This window comes from Protopterus annectens, chromosome 6.part0 (assembly GCF_019279795.1).
Source record: "Protopterus annectens isolate FY-2018-M chromosome 6.part0, PAN1.0, whole genome shotgun sequence".
Taxonomy (NCBI): Eukaryota; Metazoa; Chordata; order Ceratodontiformes; family Protopteridae; genus Protopterus; species Protopterus annectens.
The window spans coordinates 489,626,461-489,647,705 of NC_056737.1; the positions used below are offsets into that span (position 1 = coordinate 489,626,461).

Genomic DNA, 21,245 nt, shown 5'->3' on the forward strand with positions numbered 1-21,245 from the left:
AAGAATCTCACTTTGTCTCTGAGTTGGGTAAGGGATCTCCTGCACAGGCTGGAATTCCAAGAGAATATTAAATAAGTCCTTACTTCTCACAGGATTTTTTTCTGGGTTGCCTGCTGGACACCTCAGTACAAAGAGCTTTTGTTCCACAGGAAAAAAGCTCAATGTTTAGATGATTTTTTTTTTTGGGGAGGGGGGTTGTTCCAGTCAGACTTCCATCTCAGCAAGAGAATTCCTCAGGATTCTCTCTCTCATGGCATTCAAGATTTCCATGATACATCTTGCAAGACTACTCCACGTCAGAAAGCTACAACAGTATCTGAAATTTCTGTCATTCCAGCACCAACACCCCCTTTTTCATTTCATATTCCTGTTTTAGGACTTGTAAAAAGGGGGATTGTGTGATTGTCGTACCATATTTCTCAGAATCCAGGTCTCCCATTCTCCCCTTCTGCTCCAACACATCCAGTACTGACTCCCCTCAGAATTTGCTTTCTGGAACAGTATCAATGGCCATAAAAGTGCAAGGGTCTTTGGAAGAGAAAAGCTTGACCAAAACACATCAACATAAGAGGTATTACCTCTTATAAATGCTGTCAACTTTCTGAATCATCTGTGGCCCCCAGGACCTTTTCAGGTGTTTACAGATAACACCGCAGTGATGCAGTACATAAGCAAGCAAGGGTGAAACAGACTTTACTCCATGTGCAGACTTGCCATTTTGGCAAGGGATGTAGATTTCCAACACCATCTCGCTCTATCTACATCTGACAATTGGTCAGAGCAAAACTGTGTGTTACACAAGCTGATAAAGAAAAGGATAAATCCTCAGGAATGGAAACTGAATCAGAGAATCTTCCAAGATTTTATCCATGTATGGGGAACACCTCAAGTAAGTCTTTTTGCCTACTCTCTAAACAATCAGCTGGCAAATTTCTGTTTCAGGACTCCATGTAAGAAGGCCTGGAAGACAGATGCCTTTTCCCTTTCATAGAGAGTAATGTCCTTGTATGTTTTTCTACCCTTTGCATTGATTTCCAGGCAACTTCTGAAGATTCAGATGAACGATGATCTTATAGTTGTGGTTGCTCCTTTCTGGCCCAGACAACAGTGGTTCTCCCTTATTTTGGAAATGTCCAGGGGCAGTTACCACAAGCTTCACAGACTGGGTTAACTCACAGAAGATCAGGGGTGTTTGATATAGTCCACTCCAAGCAACTGCAATTGACTGCTTGAATAGTAGGGTTTTAATACTTTTTAGACACCTTTTTTGAGGACGTGCAACAGGTATTGATGAAGGCAAGAAAGCCTGCTACTCGAAAATCATATGTTGGCAAATGGAAAAGGTTTTCTAGTCGGTGCCAAGAAAAGAACTAGGACTCACTCAGGGCTAGTGTTTGTATGAGTTACTATCTTATATCCTGTCTTACTCCTCAGTCGAGGTTCGTTTATCAGCCATTTCAGCATGTCTGCCCTTGGATCCCCCTATTTTAGTGCAATTTCATGTGAAAATGTTTCTGGAGGGGTTCTGCATTTCCTAGAAAACAAGTGTCTCCTCCTTGGGATCTTAATTTTGTGTTGGGAAAATGAACATTTGCTCCCCTTCAACCAGTTTATCAGGTTGACTTGAGGTTCTTGTCATGGAAGACAGTATTCCTCATTGCTCTGACTTCTGCAAGAATGGTATCTGACTTGCAGGCTCTTATTTTATTTCCATCTAATATTGCATTCCACAAGAGTGGGTGTTTCTTGAGGACTAATACTCCTTTTATACTTAAAGTGGTATCCATGTTTACCTTAAGCCAATCTGTTCATCTCCCTGTCTTCTTTCCAGAACCTAAAGAATGAGAGAAAGGGGATAACTTCATATCTTGGATACACTCAGATGCCTTGGGCAGTATTCTGCCAGAACAAAGTTCTTCAGAACTTAAGATCAGCAGTTCATTTCTTATGAAGGTAAGAAGAAAGGACAAGCTGTGTAAAAGCAGATTATTTCAAAATGGTTGTCACAGGCTATTACCTTTTGTCATTCCCACCAACAAAACTACTACAGGCAGGGTCAAGGCTCACTCTACAAGGGCCTTGGCTTCATCTATGGCTTTTTAGAAAGGCTTGCATTCTAGAAGTGTTCTAGAAGCAGAAACTCTGTCCTCTGTGCATACTTTTGCAACGCATTATAAATTAGATTCCTTCTCCAGGTCTAGGACAGGCTTTGCTCGGACCATACTCTAGTGGTTCCTAGACCCTTTTCATTCCTCCTAAGTTATGGTAATCTATCCATTTAGCTTAATCTGCTGCAGTAGTAATTGTAATGATGGACATATTACAGTTGTGTAACTAAACTTACCTTAAAAGTAAATGTTCAAATGATCACTGTTGCAGTAGCTGCTACCTCCCTCTATTCCCCTTATTTTTTGTATAATGTTTTGCCAAGGTGTGGACGTGCGCGTTTCTTTTCCTAACATTGTCCTCTATGGGCTTTAGCCTCCCTGTCTGTGTTGACATGTAAGTTCTGAAGGGCTTGGCACCCAAACCTGACTTTGTCATCTCAGCTTGAGCTGTCTAATGGTTTGGCTGTGTGTGGAAGGTGCCCTGAAACTTTGGAATCTGTCTGGTTGTTGTATCCTTAGCATGATATAACCCATATTGCTTAGACCACTATAGCAGTGATCATTCAAACATTTACTGTTATAAGTGTACTTTCATAACTGTATTTTCTGTATAGTTATTACTGTTCTTCATAAGGACTTGCATCCAGAATCGTAGTTTCTTGTTATATCTCGACCTTTCATATTTTCATTTTCTGTATTTTCCACTTTGATTTGCAACCTCCTGCTTTTATATTTGAGCCTTAATGCAAAGCTTTAAAGTAACCCTTCAAGTCAGGTAACTCTAATTTGTTTTATTCAAAGAATCAATGTAACCCACTTAGCTCCACCACTGACCCCTTTGGAGAATGCTGTACATTAACCAGTTAGAAAAGTTAATCTTCAAATCAGATTCCTTTCTTATAGTTGACTTCAACTTTTAAGTTATATATAAACTGGAAAATATGTACAACTAACAGCAGATCTTTCTAAGAGACTTCTGGACTTTGTAAATAGCAGTACACTTGGGCCAGTTGTCCCTTTGCTAAATAGAGATGTCAGTCCTATAGCACTTGTCATCACTATTATATCTCCCATTAGTTTTTCCTCTGTGTTAAGTTGGACCATCTTGCTGTGACATTCTTCCTTAAACCTTTCTTTGTGGCCCCTTAATTCCTCTGCTTTAATGAATCTTTACTGATTTTATTGATTATCACAAATGGTGTAGTGGCCCAGGAAATGTGTACCCGAGGCTGATGCCTACTGCTTTGAATTATACTCCTCTTTGGATAGATGTATTGAAGCAGTTTTCCCCCTCTGATGTAAACATAATGGCAAGATAAACCTAAATCCGTGTGTGTCAGCTCTGTCTCTTGGATAAAACCCTGACTACGTCGCAGGTGACCCAAGTTCAAATATTGACTTGGTGCTTGCAGACTGTGGTGTGGGAGGATCCGAGTGAGCAGCCTCTACTGATTTAGATTATTGGGGGGAGAGTTGTTTCTCTCAAATGGAGAGCATTAGTAGCACTAGGTGTCAACCCCATGAAGTTCAAGTCTGTCATTCTTACTCTGCTATGTGCAAGTCGCAAAGTGAGCTTAGAGAAAATTTATTGTGCAGAAACAGCATGCTTCTTCTTGGTGGGTGGCTGGAGAAGAGCATGATGGAGTTGGTGTTGCAAGGTACGGAGATCCCTTGCTAGTGGAGAGTGTAGGCTGCCCCACAGAGACTAGCAAGTTGACCTGCTTACTACCATCTGACTCTTGCCAGAAGAGGATGAGCTCATGGATGAATTCTAGGCAAGAAAAAATGGGTCACAGGTATTTTTCTTCATCTGTGAATTCCCACTTCCCCCAACTTCAGAGTAGATGAGACAGTTGGGTGCAGGTAGGGGAGATATCTGGCTTGGTCCTTTGGGGAGGGCTAAAAAAGATATGGTGGAACCTACATCATCAAGCGCTGTAACAAAAAGAAAAAATATTCTAGTCATCTGTACAAGATCTCCACTTCCAGCTTTAAACACCATTTATAATGATTAAGTCCCTCAAGCTTATTATTAGGAAATGCAAGATAGCTAATTTAGGGCTGTGGGCAATACAAAAGACAACCATAAGGCTTTCTTCAGTTATAGTAGGAAGATTAGAAATAACTGGCAGTTTTGTAATATACTTATCCCTTTTGATACTTTCTTTTTCTTACCTCCCAACCCTATCACTTATATTTTTTGACACTTTCCAGAAATAAAAATACTAGTTCTGTGGTTCTTCACTATAGCTCTGAACGTCTGCTAAGAAGCTCCAAGTCCCACTTACTAAAACCCCTTCTTCGACTATTCAGCATGAGTTTCTCCGCTGGCTGTATCTGTGAAGTGTGATGAACAACTGTTGTAGTGCCCTTGCTTAAATCTGGCCCCTCCACTGACCCAGGAAGTTACAGACCTGTTTGTCTCATATTTGCAGGGCTATAAATTTCATTATAGCTGAACTAATGAATAATATAGATGACATTATTTATATCCTTGAAAATGCACCAGCATAACTTTGTGAAAGGAAGATCACATCTGCTCTAGCTGGTTGAGTTTTTGTAAAGGGCTACCAGGGCTTTAGATAAAGGGCATAAAATGAATATTGCTTTCCTTGGTCTTGCTCTACAGCCCTTGACACTTCTAATGTTAGAATTATTGACAAACTTTCCAAAATAAATATTAATCTATACGTAGTTGATTAGATAGCTAACAGCCCAACTGACACAGCTTGTATTATTAAAGTGGGGTATCCTTTCTTGTTTATTAACTTGTATTCTTAAATATCAATTTTATTTTACTCCTTATGTCAGAAAATGTTAACTCAGAGAGGTTGCTTGTTTTATTTTTTTTTTCTTCTAAGTAGTGATACTCAAACTGCCTACTGCTTTGTAAATATTTGTGGATTGTCTTAAAATATTTTGGAGATGCTGTCTTACAGATGCACACTGTAAAAGTTGTTTAGTCTTCTATACCTTTAATTTTGGTCATGACTAAAGAAGGTCTTCTGTCTAGCTCACTTGCATGGTTTAACATGTGAAAAAAAGTAATATAATTCAATCTGTTTCTCAATCAGTTGGCAACAGTGCTGCTTAAGAGAAACAAGTAATATTAAAACATGTTTTGTTATGAAGAAACGCTAGCAAATGTTAATTGTTTTATTTTTGTGTTCAGACTGCCCTGCACTTATGGAAGAATGTGAAGAAAGTGAAGAGAGCCACTTGGCATCCTGCTTGTATAATAAACTGGTACAACACACTAACAGGTATGACTGTTGTGCAAAAAATTATGTTGCAATCCATGGTCATGGTGGTAAAGGTTGACTTGGTAAATTATAGAGCACATTTCTTCAGTAAGTAGAAGTAGATCTGAAGTTGGCATTTTCATTCATTCCTGAATGAATGGGTCTCTGATCTGTCTCAGCCACATTTCTTCGATTCCTAGGTTTATAGGACAATACTAGGCTACTGGCCCAGAGGTCCTTGTAAGCCTAGCCAAGAATTTCACCCATGTTCCCACAAAGTCAGCACCTGTTTTCCGTGTCCAGCAGGGACACAGGTGGGATTCCAGGGGTATATTTTCTGTTTCACATCCAGTCATCCAGGTTCCTCTTAAAGAGGGCTAGTGAGGTACTCTGCTTGACATGGAGAGGGTGTCTATTCCACAGATGGGGGGAGTCATTACGACACAAATCTAACCCGCCAACAAGTTCTGTTAATGTCACAGACCAGTTTGAGGCCTTGGGTGTGGGGTGCGCAAGTGGAGTTTGACTTCCGGATATGCAGAAATTCCATCAAGGCTGAGTTTGAGGCTGCGTTGTATGCCAGACACGAGTCACCTCTGAGCAGACTTTACGAGACTGAGTAGAGGGACAGGGCATTTAGCCTATCTGTATAGGATAGGTGTTTGAGACCCTGGATTTTCCTGGTCAAGAACCTCTGTAGTCTCTACAACTGCTGCATGTTCTTGGCAAGGTACATGCTGAAAGGGGGCATTGTACTCAGTAATGGGACTGATAAGGGAGGAGTACAGGGATGTTATTGCCTCCTTGTTCCTGAATGAAATACCCTTTTTTATGAGGTGGGCCATGTAGAAAGCCTTCCGTACAATGGAGGCAGTGTGGTGGTCAAAAGTCAGGTTGCTATCAACCTGGGTGCCCAGGTCCCTCATGTCTGATTGTGTGCTTAGTACATTGTTATTAATGTGATAATTAGTGGAGTGCCATTTTCCCCAAAGGGAATAATGATACATTTCGTGGCATTCAGTTTGAGGCCATGGTTGGGGGTCTGTAGCTAGCTTTGATTTGAATGGGTGTTTTGTCAACAGTTAACTCCACCTGGAGTGTCTCCTGTGTGTCAATACTGTTTGACCAGCCTGCAGGTGTGTATGTCTTTGATAAATATTGAAACTCCATCTTCTTTAGCTTTATAGCCCTCCATTTGGGGTCTGAAAGTATGGTAGGACAAGTAACCTGGTAAGGCTGGGGTGTTCTCCGCAGCTTTGAACCAGGTTTCAGTGACTGCACAAATGTCAGCATCTTCCAAGGTGAGGAATGCTTGCAGTGAGTGCAATTTCATGTTAAGACTCCTAGCATTTAGCAGCATGACTGTTAAATTGCATTTAGAAGAATTTTCATGCTAGTTTTGTCCTCATGACTTTGCCTGAAAAAGGCACTATGGGAGAGGCAAGAGCCTTTTCCAGAAGCCTGCAGCGCAAGGGAGACAGATGAAGGCCATCTGGTAAAGCATCGTAGTCTCAGTCATGTCCTCCCAGGCTGTCAGGTACTGGATCCCCTTGGAATGACACCAGAAACTAAGCCAATTGTTAGTCAATCATTTTCTGTTTGTACTGAGGCATCATTCTGGGTGACAGTAGGATGCTGCTTAAGGCTAGGGACATAATTGCCTGAGACGTATATTCACTTAGGTCAATCATGTCTCTCTTCATGTAGTCCAGAGAGGTACATCTCAAGGCATTCACACCAACATGGACTGTGACAGAGTCAAAACAGTACCTGTTGTTGAGAGACTTGAGTGCGTGAGTGATATGGTGGAATGTACTTCGTGTTTCACTGTTGCAGTCATTACATTTAGGTAATCTGCTGGCAGGTTGCCCTCAGTCGGCCTGATTAACAAAGTCTTGGGTCCTGCGTCGGTTGTTGTCCCTTCTTCCATGACGTCAGGTCGTCAGGGGTATAAAACATACAGCCAATGCCATTACATCAGTCTTTCTTGCCGTGCGATGCCAGAAGCAATTTGCAAGTGTCAGTCGTCCGACTCCTGAAATTTTCATTTTCGAGTTTCAGATCCGAAGTCTTCAACTAAAAAGCTAAGTACCCTGTTGGGGAAACTTTTTCTTGCTCCTTACCGATGTCAGTAAAAGTTAATAATTGCATTACTTGTGGGAAGCAAATACCTCATAAGGATTTTCATTTGTACTGTCGCCTCACAGTTAGACGTTGCCCGTTCGATTCTCAGTTAGAGCGTCTTCTGTGTAGCGACATGCGTGAATGGGCGTTCCTTCATTGAAGGTTGTGCGTTAGGCCCGGCAAGCCAGTACATAAAAATCTACTGCCAATCGTTAGCGGACCGGAGTTCCGCTGTGGCGACCCCTAACCGGGAAAAGCCGAAAGACACACACTGTATTGCTGGCGCCATGTCAGACTCAAAGCCTGTCACAAGTGGTGTACCACAGGGCTCAGTCCTGGGCCCACTCTTGTTTGGCATCTACTTTTCCGAAGTACAAGCAAACACAGGAGGGTTATGGCTGACAAAGTTTGCAGATGACTGCAAACTGGGCGCCATAGTAGAAAACACATCTGACACAGATATCCTTCAGAAGGGTCTCACAGAAACGGATAACTGGTGCCAGAGCCATGGCCTAAAGTTAAATGCCAAAAAATGCATAGTCATACCCTTCGGGAAAAACAAGGTTACCCCTAGCTACCAAATAGGTGGCAATCCACTGAGTACAGAAGAAGTTATCAGGGACCTGGGGACCCAGGTTGATAGTAGTCTGTCATTCGACACCCATGTAGCTAAAGTAGTTAGGAAGACCTTCTACATTGCCCACCTTATCATGAAGGGATTCTCATCTAGATCAAGGGAGGTCATAGTCTCCCTATACTCATCACTCATCAGACCAATGATTGAGTACAATGCCCCATTCGGAATGTATCTGACCCGACACTTGCAGCAGCTGGAGAGGCCACAAAAGTTCCTCACCAAAAGGATAAAGGGTCTCAAACATCTGTCCTATGCTGCCCGACTGAAAGAACTCCAGCTCTATTCAGTCGCCACCGCTTGCTTAGAGGTGACCTTTGCCTAACATACAAGGCCATGTCAAACCCAGATTTGATGAATATGCTTCACCTCAAAAATCTAGATCTGTCAGAGCCACAAGGGCGGAGACTTAAACCTCGACACGGCTATTAATAGGACGTGCTGGAGGGATAGATTCATCACCCAAAGACTCCCTATGCTGTGGAATAAAATCCCGGTATATGTGAGGCAGAGCACCTCGCTGGCCTTGTTCAAGAGAAATCTTGACCAATGGATGGGAGATCGCAGATATACCCCAGGGATTACCTCAGTGTCACTGCTCAACAGAGGCACAGCAAAATAATGGGTATAGTTCCCCATACTAAAGGGGTGGCGTAAGCCACAAAACTATGGGCTAGGCTTGTAAATGCCCTCGGGCAGATAGCCTAGTATGAACCTATGAACCTATGTATTCCTTGCCTAGGCACTGACCACAACGTACCTTGCTGTCGGTTTTGTGCTTTATTTAATCAACGCACTATCAAGCGTCGGTACATTTTTGCTTCTAAATATTTTAGCTCATGCTTTAATTATCCAGAAATGTCGTCGGTTAGCAATCCGACTACTGGAATACCTAAAAAAACGCAAAGAAAAAGACAGAGACAAGCAGTTGAGGTCCAAAACTGCTGACGACGCTTCTCCTAAGCCAGTTGCCAGTTCGCCGGTACACAGTGAGGCGCTTTTGCAGCCCCTGATACCCGCTACTTCTGATTTGCAGGCCTCTACTGAGACCCATTTGGAGTCTGGTATGCCGCGAGATGCTTCAAGTATGGAACCCGCGGATGTCTCTACCATGGATGGGTCCGAAGCCGCTGTGCAGGCACTGGCTTCTGAGGGTGTTTTCAGTCCTACAGATTTGTATATTAGACCGACGCCATCTTCAAACCTAAGGCCAATCTCGACCTGTGCCTAAAAAAATGACTCCTGGGCCACATGTGCAGGCCCCTATGCCTAAAAAACAAATGAACAAAATGGATGAAGATTTAATTACTCTGATCAGGGGTAGCCAACCCCCCGCCTTCTAAGAGGCCTAGGCAAGACATTGATTATGAATCTTCTGAACAGGATTCTGTTTCTTCTGACTCTTCTAATGACCAGGAATTGTCTATACCTACTTATGAGGACTCTGATGCAGAAGATTCCATTCCTTCTGCTTCTTCCTTTGAGGATTTTTCTTTTGGGGAAACTTTACATATCTTAAGGGAACATTTCCACTGGGAAAGTCAGGATTTCTCTGAATTTAAAAAGAGACTTAGGGATTTTCTTCTTCTTCCGCAGCGTAGGCCTTTGGCTATACCTCCTGTTCTAGACATTGTTGATGTTTTTTTCAGAATCTAGTATGGCTCCTGATTCTCTGCTTCTGGCTCCTTGTAAGCCAGACAGATACTACAGGGTTCCGGACTCCCACAAATTTATTTTCAAAAATCCTGTTGCAGATCCTGAAACCATTTCTCAAGGTCCCAAGAGCATTAAGGCTTCTACTGCTAAAAATCCTACCCCTTTTGATAGAGATTCCAGGGTGCTGGATAGATGGGGTAAGAAGGTTTACACTTCTGCAACCTTGGCAGTCAGGGCTTTAAACTGCCAATTTCATATGCTAAAAAAATATCAACAGCATATCATGGGACTGCTTAAACAGAGAATGATGTTAATCTCTGACTGTATGGAAAACAAAGATTTACAGGATTTATTGCATTCATCTGAACAAGTTGGAAAACATATTTTGCAATGTGGTTTTGATTCTTTGGAGGCCTCTTGCAGGGCTGCTGTAACTGGGTCTGTGCTAAGAAGACATGCTTGGCTCAAAGAGCAAAATCTGGCTGATCATGTTAAAGCAAAATTGTTGGATGCTCCTTTACAACAGGACCCTTTCTTTGGTAATAAGGCTGAAGACGTTTTAAAAAAATGGAAGATAAAGCTAAATCTATGCAAACTGTGAAAGATTTCTTACAAGTGCAACCTCCAAGGTTTAGTAGGCACTGGCCTACTAAGAACTGGTCCTTTCCAGTTCCTTCAAGAGCCACTCAAGTCAAACCTAGACATTCCAAAGGCTCCAGGTTTCAGTCACAAGGGACTTTCAGAACAAAACAATAGGGTGTTTCCTCTTCCAAATCTGGAAACAACAAGACACCTCCCTATAGTAAGCAGTCTCAGTGACTTCCCTTTACACTTACCAAGCACTTACATTTTATCCGCCCCTTTGGGGGAAAACTGTCTCTTCATGCAAGAAACTGGCAACTTATAACCTAGGACAAATGGGTTTTAAATAGAGTATCCTAGTGATACAGATTTCATTTCTGTACATTGCCAGTTCTAAACAGATGGCGAGACCTGCTCACAAATCAGTGGGCAGAGGCCCAGAAACAAGTACTTTCCCTCCTGAGCATGGGGGCTATTCAACCAGTGCCAGAAGAGGAAAAGGAACAAGGTTTCTATTCAAGTCTTTTCCTGGTACCCAGAAAAGACAAATCATGGTGTCCAATTCTGGACTTATCTACTCTAAACACCTTTCTGGACATTCCAAAATTCAAGGTGCTGACTCTTCACCAGTTACTTCCTATGCTAGGCAAAGATGCCTGGTTGGCAACTCTAGATTTAAGAGGCTTACCTGCATTTACCAATCAGGGAATCTTGCAGAAGATACCTCCGCTTCAAAGCAGGCTACTTGCATTACCAGTTCTCTGCACTGCCCTTTGGCTTATCTACTGCACCCAGGGTCTTTGCAAAGTGCCTGGCTCCAGTAATTGCATTTTGCAGGCAAAGAAATATTCAAATATATCCATACCTGGACGATTCTCTAATTCAGGCAGAAAACAAGTACACTCTTCTAAACCATCTAGCGTTTGTAAAAAGGCTTCTAACTTGTCTAAGGTACACTATAAACGAAAATAAATCACAACTGGTACCCTCTCAAAAAATTACATTCTGGGGTGCAAGCTTGTATACAACTGCCCATATGGCTTTCATTTGGTGACTTACTTCAAACAGGTGGCCACAAAAACCTTGCTTTCTGCAAGGCAAATACTGCAAGCCTTGGGGTTCATGCCCTCCTCCATTCTTCTAATTCCATATGCAAGACTGCATATGAGGAAACTTCAGTGGTACTTAAAAAGTCTATGGAGTCAGCATCTTCACAGCCTGGAAACAATGATTCCTATCATTCCTTGCCTGCAACTAGAGTTCCTATGGTGGGCAGAGGCCTGCCACCAAAACAAGGGACTGTCATTTACACCACCCCCTGCCGCCTAAACCCTAACTACAGACAAATCAGACTATGCTTGAAGGGCACATCTGGCAGGAAAGTGCATTCAGAGCATTTGGAGCCCAAATCAAATGCACCTTCATACCAATCAAAAATAAATGCTAGCTGTACAGAATACACTGTCAGCCTTCAAGGACTACCTTCATCCAGGGCAATTAATGATAGACGACACCACGGTTATGTGGTACATAAACAAGCAGGGGGGTACACACTCCAACCCCCTTTGGAGACTAGCCATGGCATTGTGGAACACGGCCTTGCCGTATTAAGTACAACTACAAGCTCAATTCCTGCCAGGAAAGCTGAATACTCTGGCAGATGAGTTAAGCAGAAATCTCATGGACCCACATGAATGGAAACTGGAACCATGGATTTTCAACATGTTGTCACGCAAATGGGGGAGCCCAGACAGATTTTTTTTTGCCTCACCCCACAACCATCAGTTGGACAAATTTTGCACAAGAACCCATCACAAAAAAGCCTGGAAAGTGGATGCTCTATCCTTCAGCTGGAAAAAACCTATCAGTCTATGCCTTTCCCCCTGTGCCTCTGCTCTCCAAAGTCCTACTAAAAGTCAAACAGGACAAACCAAAAATGATTTTGATTGCTCCAGACTGGCCTCGCCAACACTGGTACCCACTCCTGCGCAATGTGTCACACCTTCCACCGTGGGACCTGCCTCAGACACCTCCTTACTTACTGTTTCAGTAGAACAACCAAATTCTGCACATGCAGCTCCAAACTTTGAATCTTGCAGCGTGGCTAATTACCTAAATTCACCCTTAGCATCCCTCAGCAAAACTGTGATGGATGTCATTTTGGAGGTGAGAAGTCCTAGTACTAGAAAATCTTATGGTGACAAATGGAAAAGATTCTGTGCCTGGAATCAATCTCAAGGGATAAGCACAGCAGTGCCCAACATTCCTCAGATTTTACAACACTTAACTGAGATGCTTCAGAAGGGCCTGTCCTTTTCTTCCATAAAAATCCATGCCTCAGCCATTTCAGCTCATTACAACACAGAACCTCCCCTCTTCTCTCATCCTCTGCTAAAGCAGTATCTCAGAGGGGCTAAAAATGTAAGACCATGCAGGAGGGCTCCAACACCTACCTGGGACCTCAATTTTGTATTGGAAAAGGTCACTCTCCCTCCTTTCGAGCCAGCTGCTACTGCAGACTTAAACATTTCTCTCCTGGAAAACAGCTTTCCTTTTAGCAGTCACTTCAGCTAGAAGGATTTCTGAATTACAGGCTCTTATGGCAGTGGAGCCTTTCATAATTTTTCATGCGGACAGGGCATCTCTCAGGACCCAATCCATCCTTCATGCTTAAGGTGGTATCCAGTGTGGCTCTTAATCAGACCATTCGTTTGCCAACTTTCTTTCCCAATCCACAGAACAAGGGTGAAGGGGTTCTGCATTCATTGGATGTACACAGACAACTTAGATTTTACTTAAACAGGACAAAATCTCAAAGAAAATCTGAACTGCTGGTGGCATTTGCTGCAGGGGCAGAGGGAAAGGCTATTTCAAAGCAAACTATTTCCAAATGGATAAACCATTGTATTCGTTTCTGCTATATGCACCATGGAAAAACTATCCTCCAGAGGATCAGATCCCATTCTATCAGGGCTGCATCTACTTCTACAGCCTTTCTCAGAGGTGTTCCTACCAGGGACATTCTAGAAGCTGTTACCTGTTCTCACCATCTGTCCCTTTATTATACCTTTATTATACCTTTTCTTTGATGGTAAGGGTGGCAGCTATCAAAATGTTATATTGAATTTGAATAGGTCTTCTTTCCATAGATGTTGCTACACAACCCATACGTTGATTTTTTGCAAATTAATATCCAAGAAGTTGATCTCATTTTTGTGCCAAGTATAGGTAAATCTAAAAAAAGTTTGTCGTACCATTCAAATATTCAATAAACTCACCTATTGTAGTGTCATCATCTCTCCATAGGATGAGTATATCATCCAAAAATCTGTTGTATAAAAGGATATTTTCCTTATACTTAGATGAAAATATAAAGGAATTCTCCCAAGTGAGTAGAACTAAATTTGAAAAGACAGGAGCACATCTTGCTCTCATCGCCACACCTGTCATTTGCTGGTATGCTTCCCCTTCAGAACTAAGAAAATTGTTTTTCAAGACCAGTTCCATGAGTTCTACCAATAAGTTTACTTTAGTTTTATCTATCTTTTTACTATTGAGTAAACTTTCGTGGAACATGGTGAAACCTTGATCATGGGGGGATCACAGTAAACAAATTGATCACGTCCACAGTCAGAAAAACATAGTTGGTTTAATTTTTAACTCTCCTCAGTCTTTCCAGGCAGTGCCAGGAATCTCTTATAATGTGTTCAGCTTCAAGAAACTACCACCTTTGACCATGTGTCCACATATGATGCAAAGGGTTCCGTTTTGGAACCACTTGCTGCCAAAATTGGCCTAAAGGGGGGGGGGGGGTTTGTAAATATCACAATTTTCTTAGTTTTGAAGGGGAAACATACCAGCAAATGACAGGTGTGGCGATGGGAGCAAGATGTTCTCCTGTCTTTTCAAATTTAGTTCTACTCACTTGGGAGAATTCCTTTATATTTTCATCTAAGTATAAGGAAAATATCCTTTTATACAACGGATTTTTGGATGATATACTCATCCTTTGGAGAGGTGATGACACTACAATAGGTAAGTTTATTGAATATTTGAATGGTAAGACAAACTTTTTTAGATTTACCTATACTTGGCACAAAAATGAGATCAACTTCTTGGATATTAATTTGAAAAAATCAAAGTATGGGTTGTGTAGCAACATCTATAGAAAGGAGACCTATTCAAATTCAATATTACATTTTGATAGCTGCCACCCTTAGCATAAAAAAGGTATAATAAAGGGACCTATGGTAAGAACTTCAAGGCTAGTGAGTGAAAATATGGTCTTCAAGGATGAAATGTTTAAATTGATTGGCATGTTTTAGATAGGGGCTACCCGCTTAGGTTCATAGGTTCATACTAGGCTATCTGCCCTTGGGCATTTATAAGCCCAGCCAGAGTGTGTTTGGCTTTCGCCACCCATTTTAAATTAATTTTGCTATGCCCTTTTTCGAGGTTAGTATACTGTGCCTCTGTCTAACAGTGACACAGAAGTGATACCCGGGGTAAACCTACGATCTCCCATCCACTCATCAAGATTCCTCTTGAAGAGAGTCAGTGAGGGACTCTGCCTAACCTGGACTGGGATTTTATTCCAGAGTGAAGGGAACCTCTGGGTTATGAATCTGTCCCTCCAGCATGTCCTATTTATTTCAGTGCTGAGGTTCAAGTCTCTCGAGCGCGTAGCTCGATGGGATTTGGATTTTCTGAGGTGCAGCATGTCTATTAATTCCGGGTTGGACATGGCTTTATACGTCAGGCACAGATCGCCTCTGAGCAGGTGGTATGCCACTGAGTAGAGCTGGAGTTTCTTTAACCGGGCAGCATATGGCATCTGTTTGAGCCCTTTGATCCTCTTGGTGAGGTACTTTTCAGTTGCTGTAGGTGTCTGGTAAGGTACATCCCAAATGGGGCATTGTACTCAATTATGGGCCTGATGAGGGATGAGTAAAGAGGCATGATGACCTCCCCTGATCTAGATGTGAATCCCTTCATGATTAGGTGGGCTATATAAAATGTTTTTCTAACCACTTTGGCCACGTGGTTGTCAAATGACAGATTGCTATCAACTTGGGTCCCCAGGTCCCTAATTACTTCTTCTGCACTTAATGAATTACCACCTATGTGGTAATTTGTGGGCACTTTGTTTTTGCCAAAGGGGATGACTATACACTTTTTGGCATTTAGCTTGAAGCCATGGCTCTGGCACCAGTTGTCTGTTTCTATGAGGCCCTTTTGGAGGATGCTTGTGTCGGCAAGAGAGTCGATTATGGCGCCCAGTTTGCAGTCATCTGCGAACTTGGTCAGCCACAGTCCTTCCGTGTTTGCCTGTACCTCCAAGAAATATATACCGAACAAGAGAGGTCCCAGGACTGAGCCTTGTGGGACGCCACTTGTAACTGGTTTGGAGTCTGACATGGCTCCAGCAATTCTAACCATGTGGGTTCTGTCCTTGAGCCAGTTTGCAATCCATCTAGTGACATAGGGGTTTATATTTAAGCTGGTGAGCTTATCTATAATGCCCGAGTGGGGTATTGTATCAAAGGCTTTTGCGAGGTCCAGGTAGGCTGTGTGGACCACCTTCCCCTCGTCAATGGCCTTGGTGACTGTTTCAAAGAAATCGACCAGGTTTAAGAGGCAGGATCTGCCCTTAACAAAGCCGAACTGGGTAGGATCCAGTGTCTGTAGGTCCCCAATATCTTTATTTATGAGGTCCATGATGATCCTTTCCATAGCTTTGCAGACCAAGCTAGTCAGGCTTATAGGGCGATAGTTTCCAGGATCCGTTGAGACACCACCTTTGTGGAGAGGGACCACTGTTGCTGTACGCCACTCTTTGGGTACATATCCTGTAATAAGGCTGAGATTCAACAGTAGTTTTATGTTTGGGTTTAGCTCTTCTTGGAGTTCATGTAGGACGCAGCCCGGGACACCGTCTGGTACCATTGATGCTGTGTTTTTTGCTTTGGAGAGGGCAGCTCTTACCAGAGCATCTGAGATGTCAGGGGGCAGTACTCTGCTGGGATAGATATTCGCCCTTTTGGTGGGAAGGGGGGGAGAAGTTTGCGCTGAACCTGTCAGCTAGGATGTTGGCAATGTCTGTGGGTTCGGTGTATTTTTTGTCATTTTGGACTAATTCTGAGCATATCTGGGAATTCCCACCCAGGTTCCTTACATAACTAAAGAAAGCCTTGTGTTTATCCTTAGTGTCCTGTGCAATTTTTCTCTCGAAGCTGGCCTTAGACGATTTTATGAGTGCCCGTAGTTTTTTGCTAATACTGATCAGAGATGCCTTCCCTTTTTGGGATTATGCTCTATCATTTAGTAGCTTCCTCCTTCTTTTGTATAGTTTGTTTATGGCTGGGGTCCACCAGACAGGACGTCTGCCTTTGGAGGATTGGGTCTTGGTTTTATTTGGGATTGCATGATCCATGCATTCCTGAAGGTGTTCATAGAATGCATTTATAAGGGATTCTGCGGTGTGGGCTGTATTTTCCACAGGCCCGGGGGCTTTGAAGGATTCCACATCAGTTTTGAGGAGTGTGAAATTTGCTTTAGAGAAGTTTTTAACTGTGGTTTTCTGGGCAGGGGATGGGGTCGGGATGTGAATATCCAGTGAGATTAGTTTATGGTCTGATCTTACCAGTGAGGGATACACTTCTGGTCTGGAGCATATAGTCCCCATGTTGGTGATGATCAGGTCCAGTATGTTTTCCCCTCTTGTGGGAGTAGTAACAAGTTGTTCCATAGCATTTGAGTTTATAAATTCTAGGAACCTTTGGGCTAGGGTGTTGGAGCTAGAGTAATGCTCCCAGTCTATGTTTGGGTAGTTGAAGTCACCCAATATAATGGTGTTTGGAGAGACCTTTATATTTTCCAGTGTTCTCAGGAAGGCTGAGTGGGGTTCCTGGGTTTGGGAGGGTGGTCTGTAGCAGGCTATAAACTGGAAGGCAGTTTTACCCACTGTTAGTTGCACATGGATAGTCTCTGATGCTTCGTGCTGTGCCACCAACCTGGAGGTGTGGGTATCTTTGACGAATATTGATACTCCCCCTCCTTTTGTGGTTCGGTCCAAGTTTTGGGGCCGAAAAGTATGGTATGAGGTATAATCTGGTAGTGCTGGGGTGCTCTCGGGAGCCTTGAACCAGGTTTCTGTTACTGCACAGATATCGATGTTCTCAATGCTAAAGAGAGTTTCGAGTGCATGCATCTTGAGGTTTAGACTTCTGGCGTTGAGTAGCATTACTCTTAGTTTCTTATCCCTTGTGATACCTGTGGAGGTGGGTTTGTCTTTTGAGCCTTGCCTAAAAAAGGCACTATGGGGGTAGCAAGAGCCTTTAGCAATATCCGAAAGCCCAGGGGTGACAGGTGCAAGCCGTCCCTAGCGAAGCATCGTGGCTTGTCGAGCATGTCATCCCAGGCTGACAGGCATTGGATCCCCTTTGAATGACACCACTACTTAAGCCAATTGTTGAAATTGATCATCTTGTCTTCATATTGTGGCATCATTCTTGGTGAGGGTAAGATGCTACTCAAGGTCAGGGTCATACCGGCCTGGGCTGCATGCTCGGAGAGCTCCTCTATGTCTCTCTTCATGTAGTCCAGGGAGGTACGTCTCCGGTCATTCACACCAGCATGGACAATGACTGAGTCATATTTGTAGTTGCCTTGGAGTGACCTGAGTGCGTGTGTTATGTGGCGGATCCTAGCACCCGACAGGCAGCTCACCATGACCTTCTCCTTGTTCAGCCTGGTGAGCGGGCCGTCAGTGTGCCTGACGATAGAGTCACCTATTACAAGTGTATCAGGTGTGTTGTTTAGCCTTAAGGGCTATGACTGTTCAGCACACTGGCTTTGTGAGCTATGTGTTGCACGTGTTTTGTTTTGGGGTAGCGGTTGCTTGGGTGTCTGCTTTGGAGGTCTCTGCTGCTTAGGCAGATTTTTATTTAGAGCCTCCGAGTATGTTTTTGTGTGTTTGTGTTTGGTTTGCTGTCGTGGTAGGCCTACGTGAGACTGGAATTGTAGTGAGTGTGGTTTCCTTCTCCTCCTGACTGGTTACGCCAGTACTGAGTTGAGAGAGCTTAGCCTCCAGTTTGGCTATTTGGTTGCATCTCTCACATGTGTTGGAATTTGTTGGGAGGAGGAGAGGGTTGTCTGTGTTCATGAGGCAGTTGTAACATTGCCTCAAGATTCCCAGATTCACCAGCTGGACCGGAGTGGAGATTGACAACTGACCTTTGGACATGCTAGAATAGTATTGAGAATTCCTTTATAATTGAAAAAAAGGGCTAATGGGGAACAAGGTACTCAAGGGGAGTTTGTGAGGGTGTAGTGCTTTTAATTTTTTAGTGCTGACTTAGTGAGCAAGTGCCAGGTAACTTAAATGCAATGTGTTACAGGTAACTTAAATGCAAAAACGACAAACAGTAACTTTCTTTCAAGTGAAACAAGGAAATAAGTACAGTAAGCAATGCAGATATTACTAGGGATCCACAGAAGCGCTGAAAAGCCGCGTTTTAGGTGGAATTAGCATTTCAGGGAAATGACAAACAAACAACAAGCATACAAACAAAGCTATATTCAGCAGGCCTGGATCTAGACTATGCTACAACAAACAAGGAGTACCAATTTCAGTAAAATAACAGTTCAAATATGCAGACACTATAAGCCTTTAACCAGAAATTCCCAGCTCAGAATGAGTTCAGCCTCTCCTCCCACATGAGTGCAGACCATGAACCTTCTTAATGTAAAATAACTGGCCTGAAGCCCAAGTGCTTAAACCAGAACTAATACACTTTTAGAATAACAGACACTGAGCCCTCAATCAGCAGTTCCCAACTTAGAAGGATGTAAGCTACCTGTCCTGCCACCACAGTGCAGGCCACAAACCTTCCTAATGTAAAACAACTGGTCTGAAGCCCAAGTGCTTAATCCAAAAGACTTAGAATGATAGCTACACTTTTAATCAAGTTACTACCAAGCAGTAATAAATACAATTGAATACTTCAAAGAATGCCTGGATTAGTGCTCAAGTTATACAAACAAAGCTAGATTCAGCAGGTCTGGATCCTAGTCTATGCTGCAGCAAACAAGGTGTACCAATTTCAGTAAGAAGCAGTTCAAATATGCAGGCACTATAAGCCTTAAACTAGAAATTCCCAGCTCAGAAGGGCAGAGTCCAGCCTCTCCTCCCACAAGAGAGCTTAAGCTACTATTAAATGTTAAAAAAGATATTTTGAGAAAAAGGGATAAGGTGTACACCCCTATATTAAGACGTTCGGCAGTAGTGACACATGAAGAGGTTGGCATCAACAGGGGAGGTGATGTATTTGTATTGAGATACAATCCAATTGCCCCCCAACTTGTTTCAAGTCTAAAAAACGGATGGAAATTTTGTCTAAATAGTGCTACCAAAGATATTTTAGGTACAGAACCACAAATAGTCTATGGTAGGGGTAAGAATTAAAAAAAAATCTTGAGAGTAATCCATGTGAGAAAAAACACAACGTCTCACTAATGACTAAGTGTGGGGCATGTAGATATTTCCGATTTATCAATGATGGCCCCTGTGTTAAGGACTAAAAATGTTCTATTTCATGTCCAGGTAAATGTAATAGTACCAAACTTGTTTATTTGGCAACGTGCACAGTCTGCAATCGTTTTTACGTTGGTAAATCCATTTGCAGGCTGCGTGATAGAATCTCTGAGCACCTGAGATGTATTAAAAACAAAAATGAGCACAACGCACTTTATTTACACACAAAAGCTGTGTAAATGTAAAAAAAAATGTATTCTTTGTAATAGATAGATATATTAAACTATGAAAGAGGGGGGATATTAATGCCGAGGTAGAAGCAAAAGAATTGCAATGGCAACTGACATTAAATGCCTGTAATTCACCTGGGCTAAATGACAGTACCTCCTTAATGCCCATTTTAAAACTCAGGTCTAACAAGATCTAAAGGCTACGTTATGTTTAGGATACTATAAACATCACAATGAATTTAATTTTTATAGTCTATAATTCTTTTTTTTCCTGCCTTGTATTCTCCATGTTATTTTATTGTCTTTTATATAATTTTACTGTGTTAATGTGACATGACAAGAAGCTGTATTAATTTATTAATTGTTGGTACTGGTGTTTCTTTATATGGGTACGACACCAGGATGATGTCATGAAACTGACTTCAGTTGATTGGTTTTGGCAGTATGAATTGTTATTTAAAAACTGTGTGTTTTGTTGAACCAGATGACTGAAGAAGCCAGACTTTGTTACTGGCGAAAGCGCTTCATTATTTGGTTTACTTGTACAACATTAAAGTGAAGCGGTCTACCTTGGTGGTCCGTTTTTTTATTTTTTCTTTGTGTACTTTCTTGTAGTGCATATACAGGGGAAATCCAGTGTTCTGGCTGACACGTTCAGCAGGACTATTCTGGTGCCTCATGAGTGGTCTTTCAACCATACGGTTGCGGAGAAAGTCATCCATCAATGGGGTCAACCTTGCTGTGATATATTTGCCTCTCCCCTCAAAAATAAGTGCAGCAAGTTTTTGCCTTAATCACCCCTCAGGGTGTGTCACCAAGAGATGCTCTAGTCCATGTTTCGCCTCTGGTCTCCTAATCACTTACCCCTCCCCCCTTACCTCTAATTCCCAAATTTCCTCAGAAAGCACTCCAGTTGAAGAGAAATGTTATCCTTATTGCCCCTATTGGCCTCTGTAAGTTTGGTTCCACTTTCTGTGGTCTCACCTCCTATGGCCTCCTTGGACACTGGACCCCAGTCCAGATTGGATATCTCATCCCGCAGGGGTTGCTCACCCAAACATTCCAGGCCTCAAGTTGACTTCATGGTTTCTCCAATTCCAGTGATGGCTAGACAGCCCAGGCTTTTTTTCCCAG

At 42.6% G+C, this 21,245-nt stretch overlaps 1 protein-coding gene across 1 annotated transcript in view; it reads left to right on the plus strand.

Annotated features, from left to right (window-relative positions):
- UBR1 (ubiquitin protein ligase E3 component n-recognin 1) overlaps positions 1-21,245 on the plus strand; it is a gene marked incomplete in the record, with an annotated part of 4,571,807 nt that overhangs the window by 3,633,972 nt on the left and 916,590 nt on the right. The window contains 1 exon segment of the mRNA XM_044074213.1: positions 5,281-5,371. Coding sequence (XP_043930148.1) covers positions 5,281-5,371 — 91 coding nt within the window.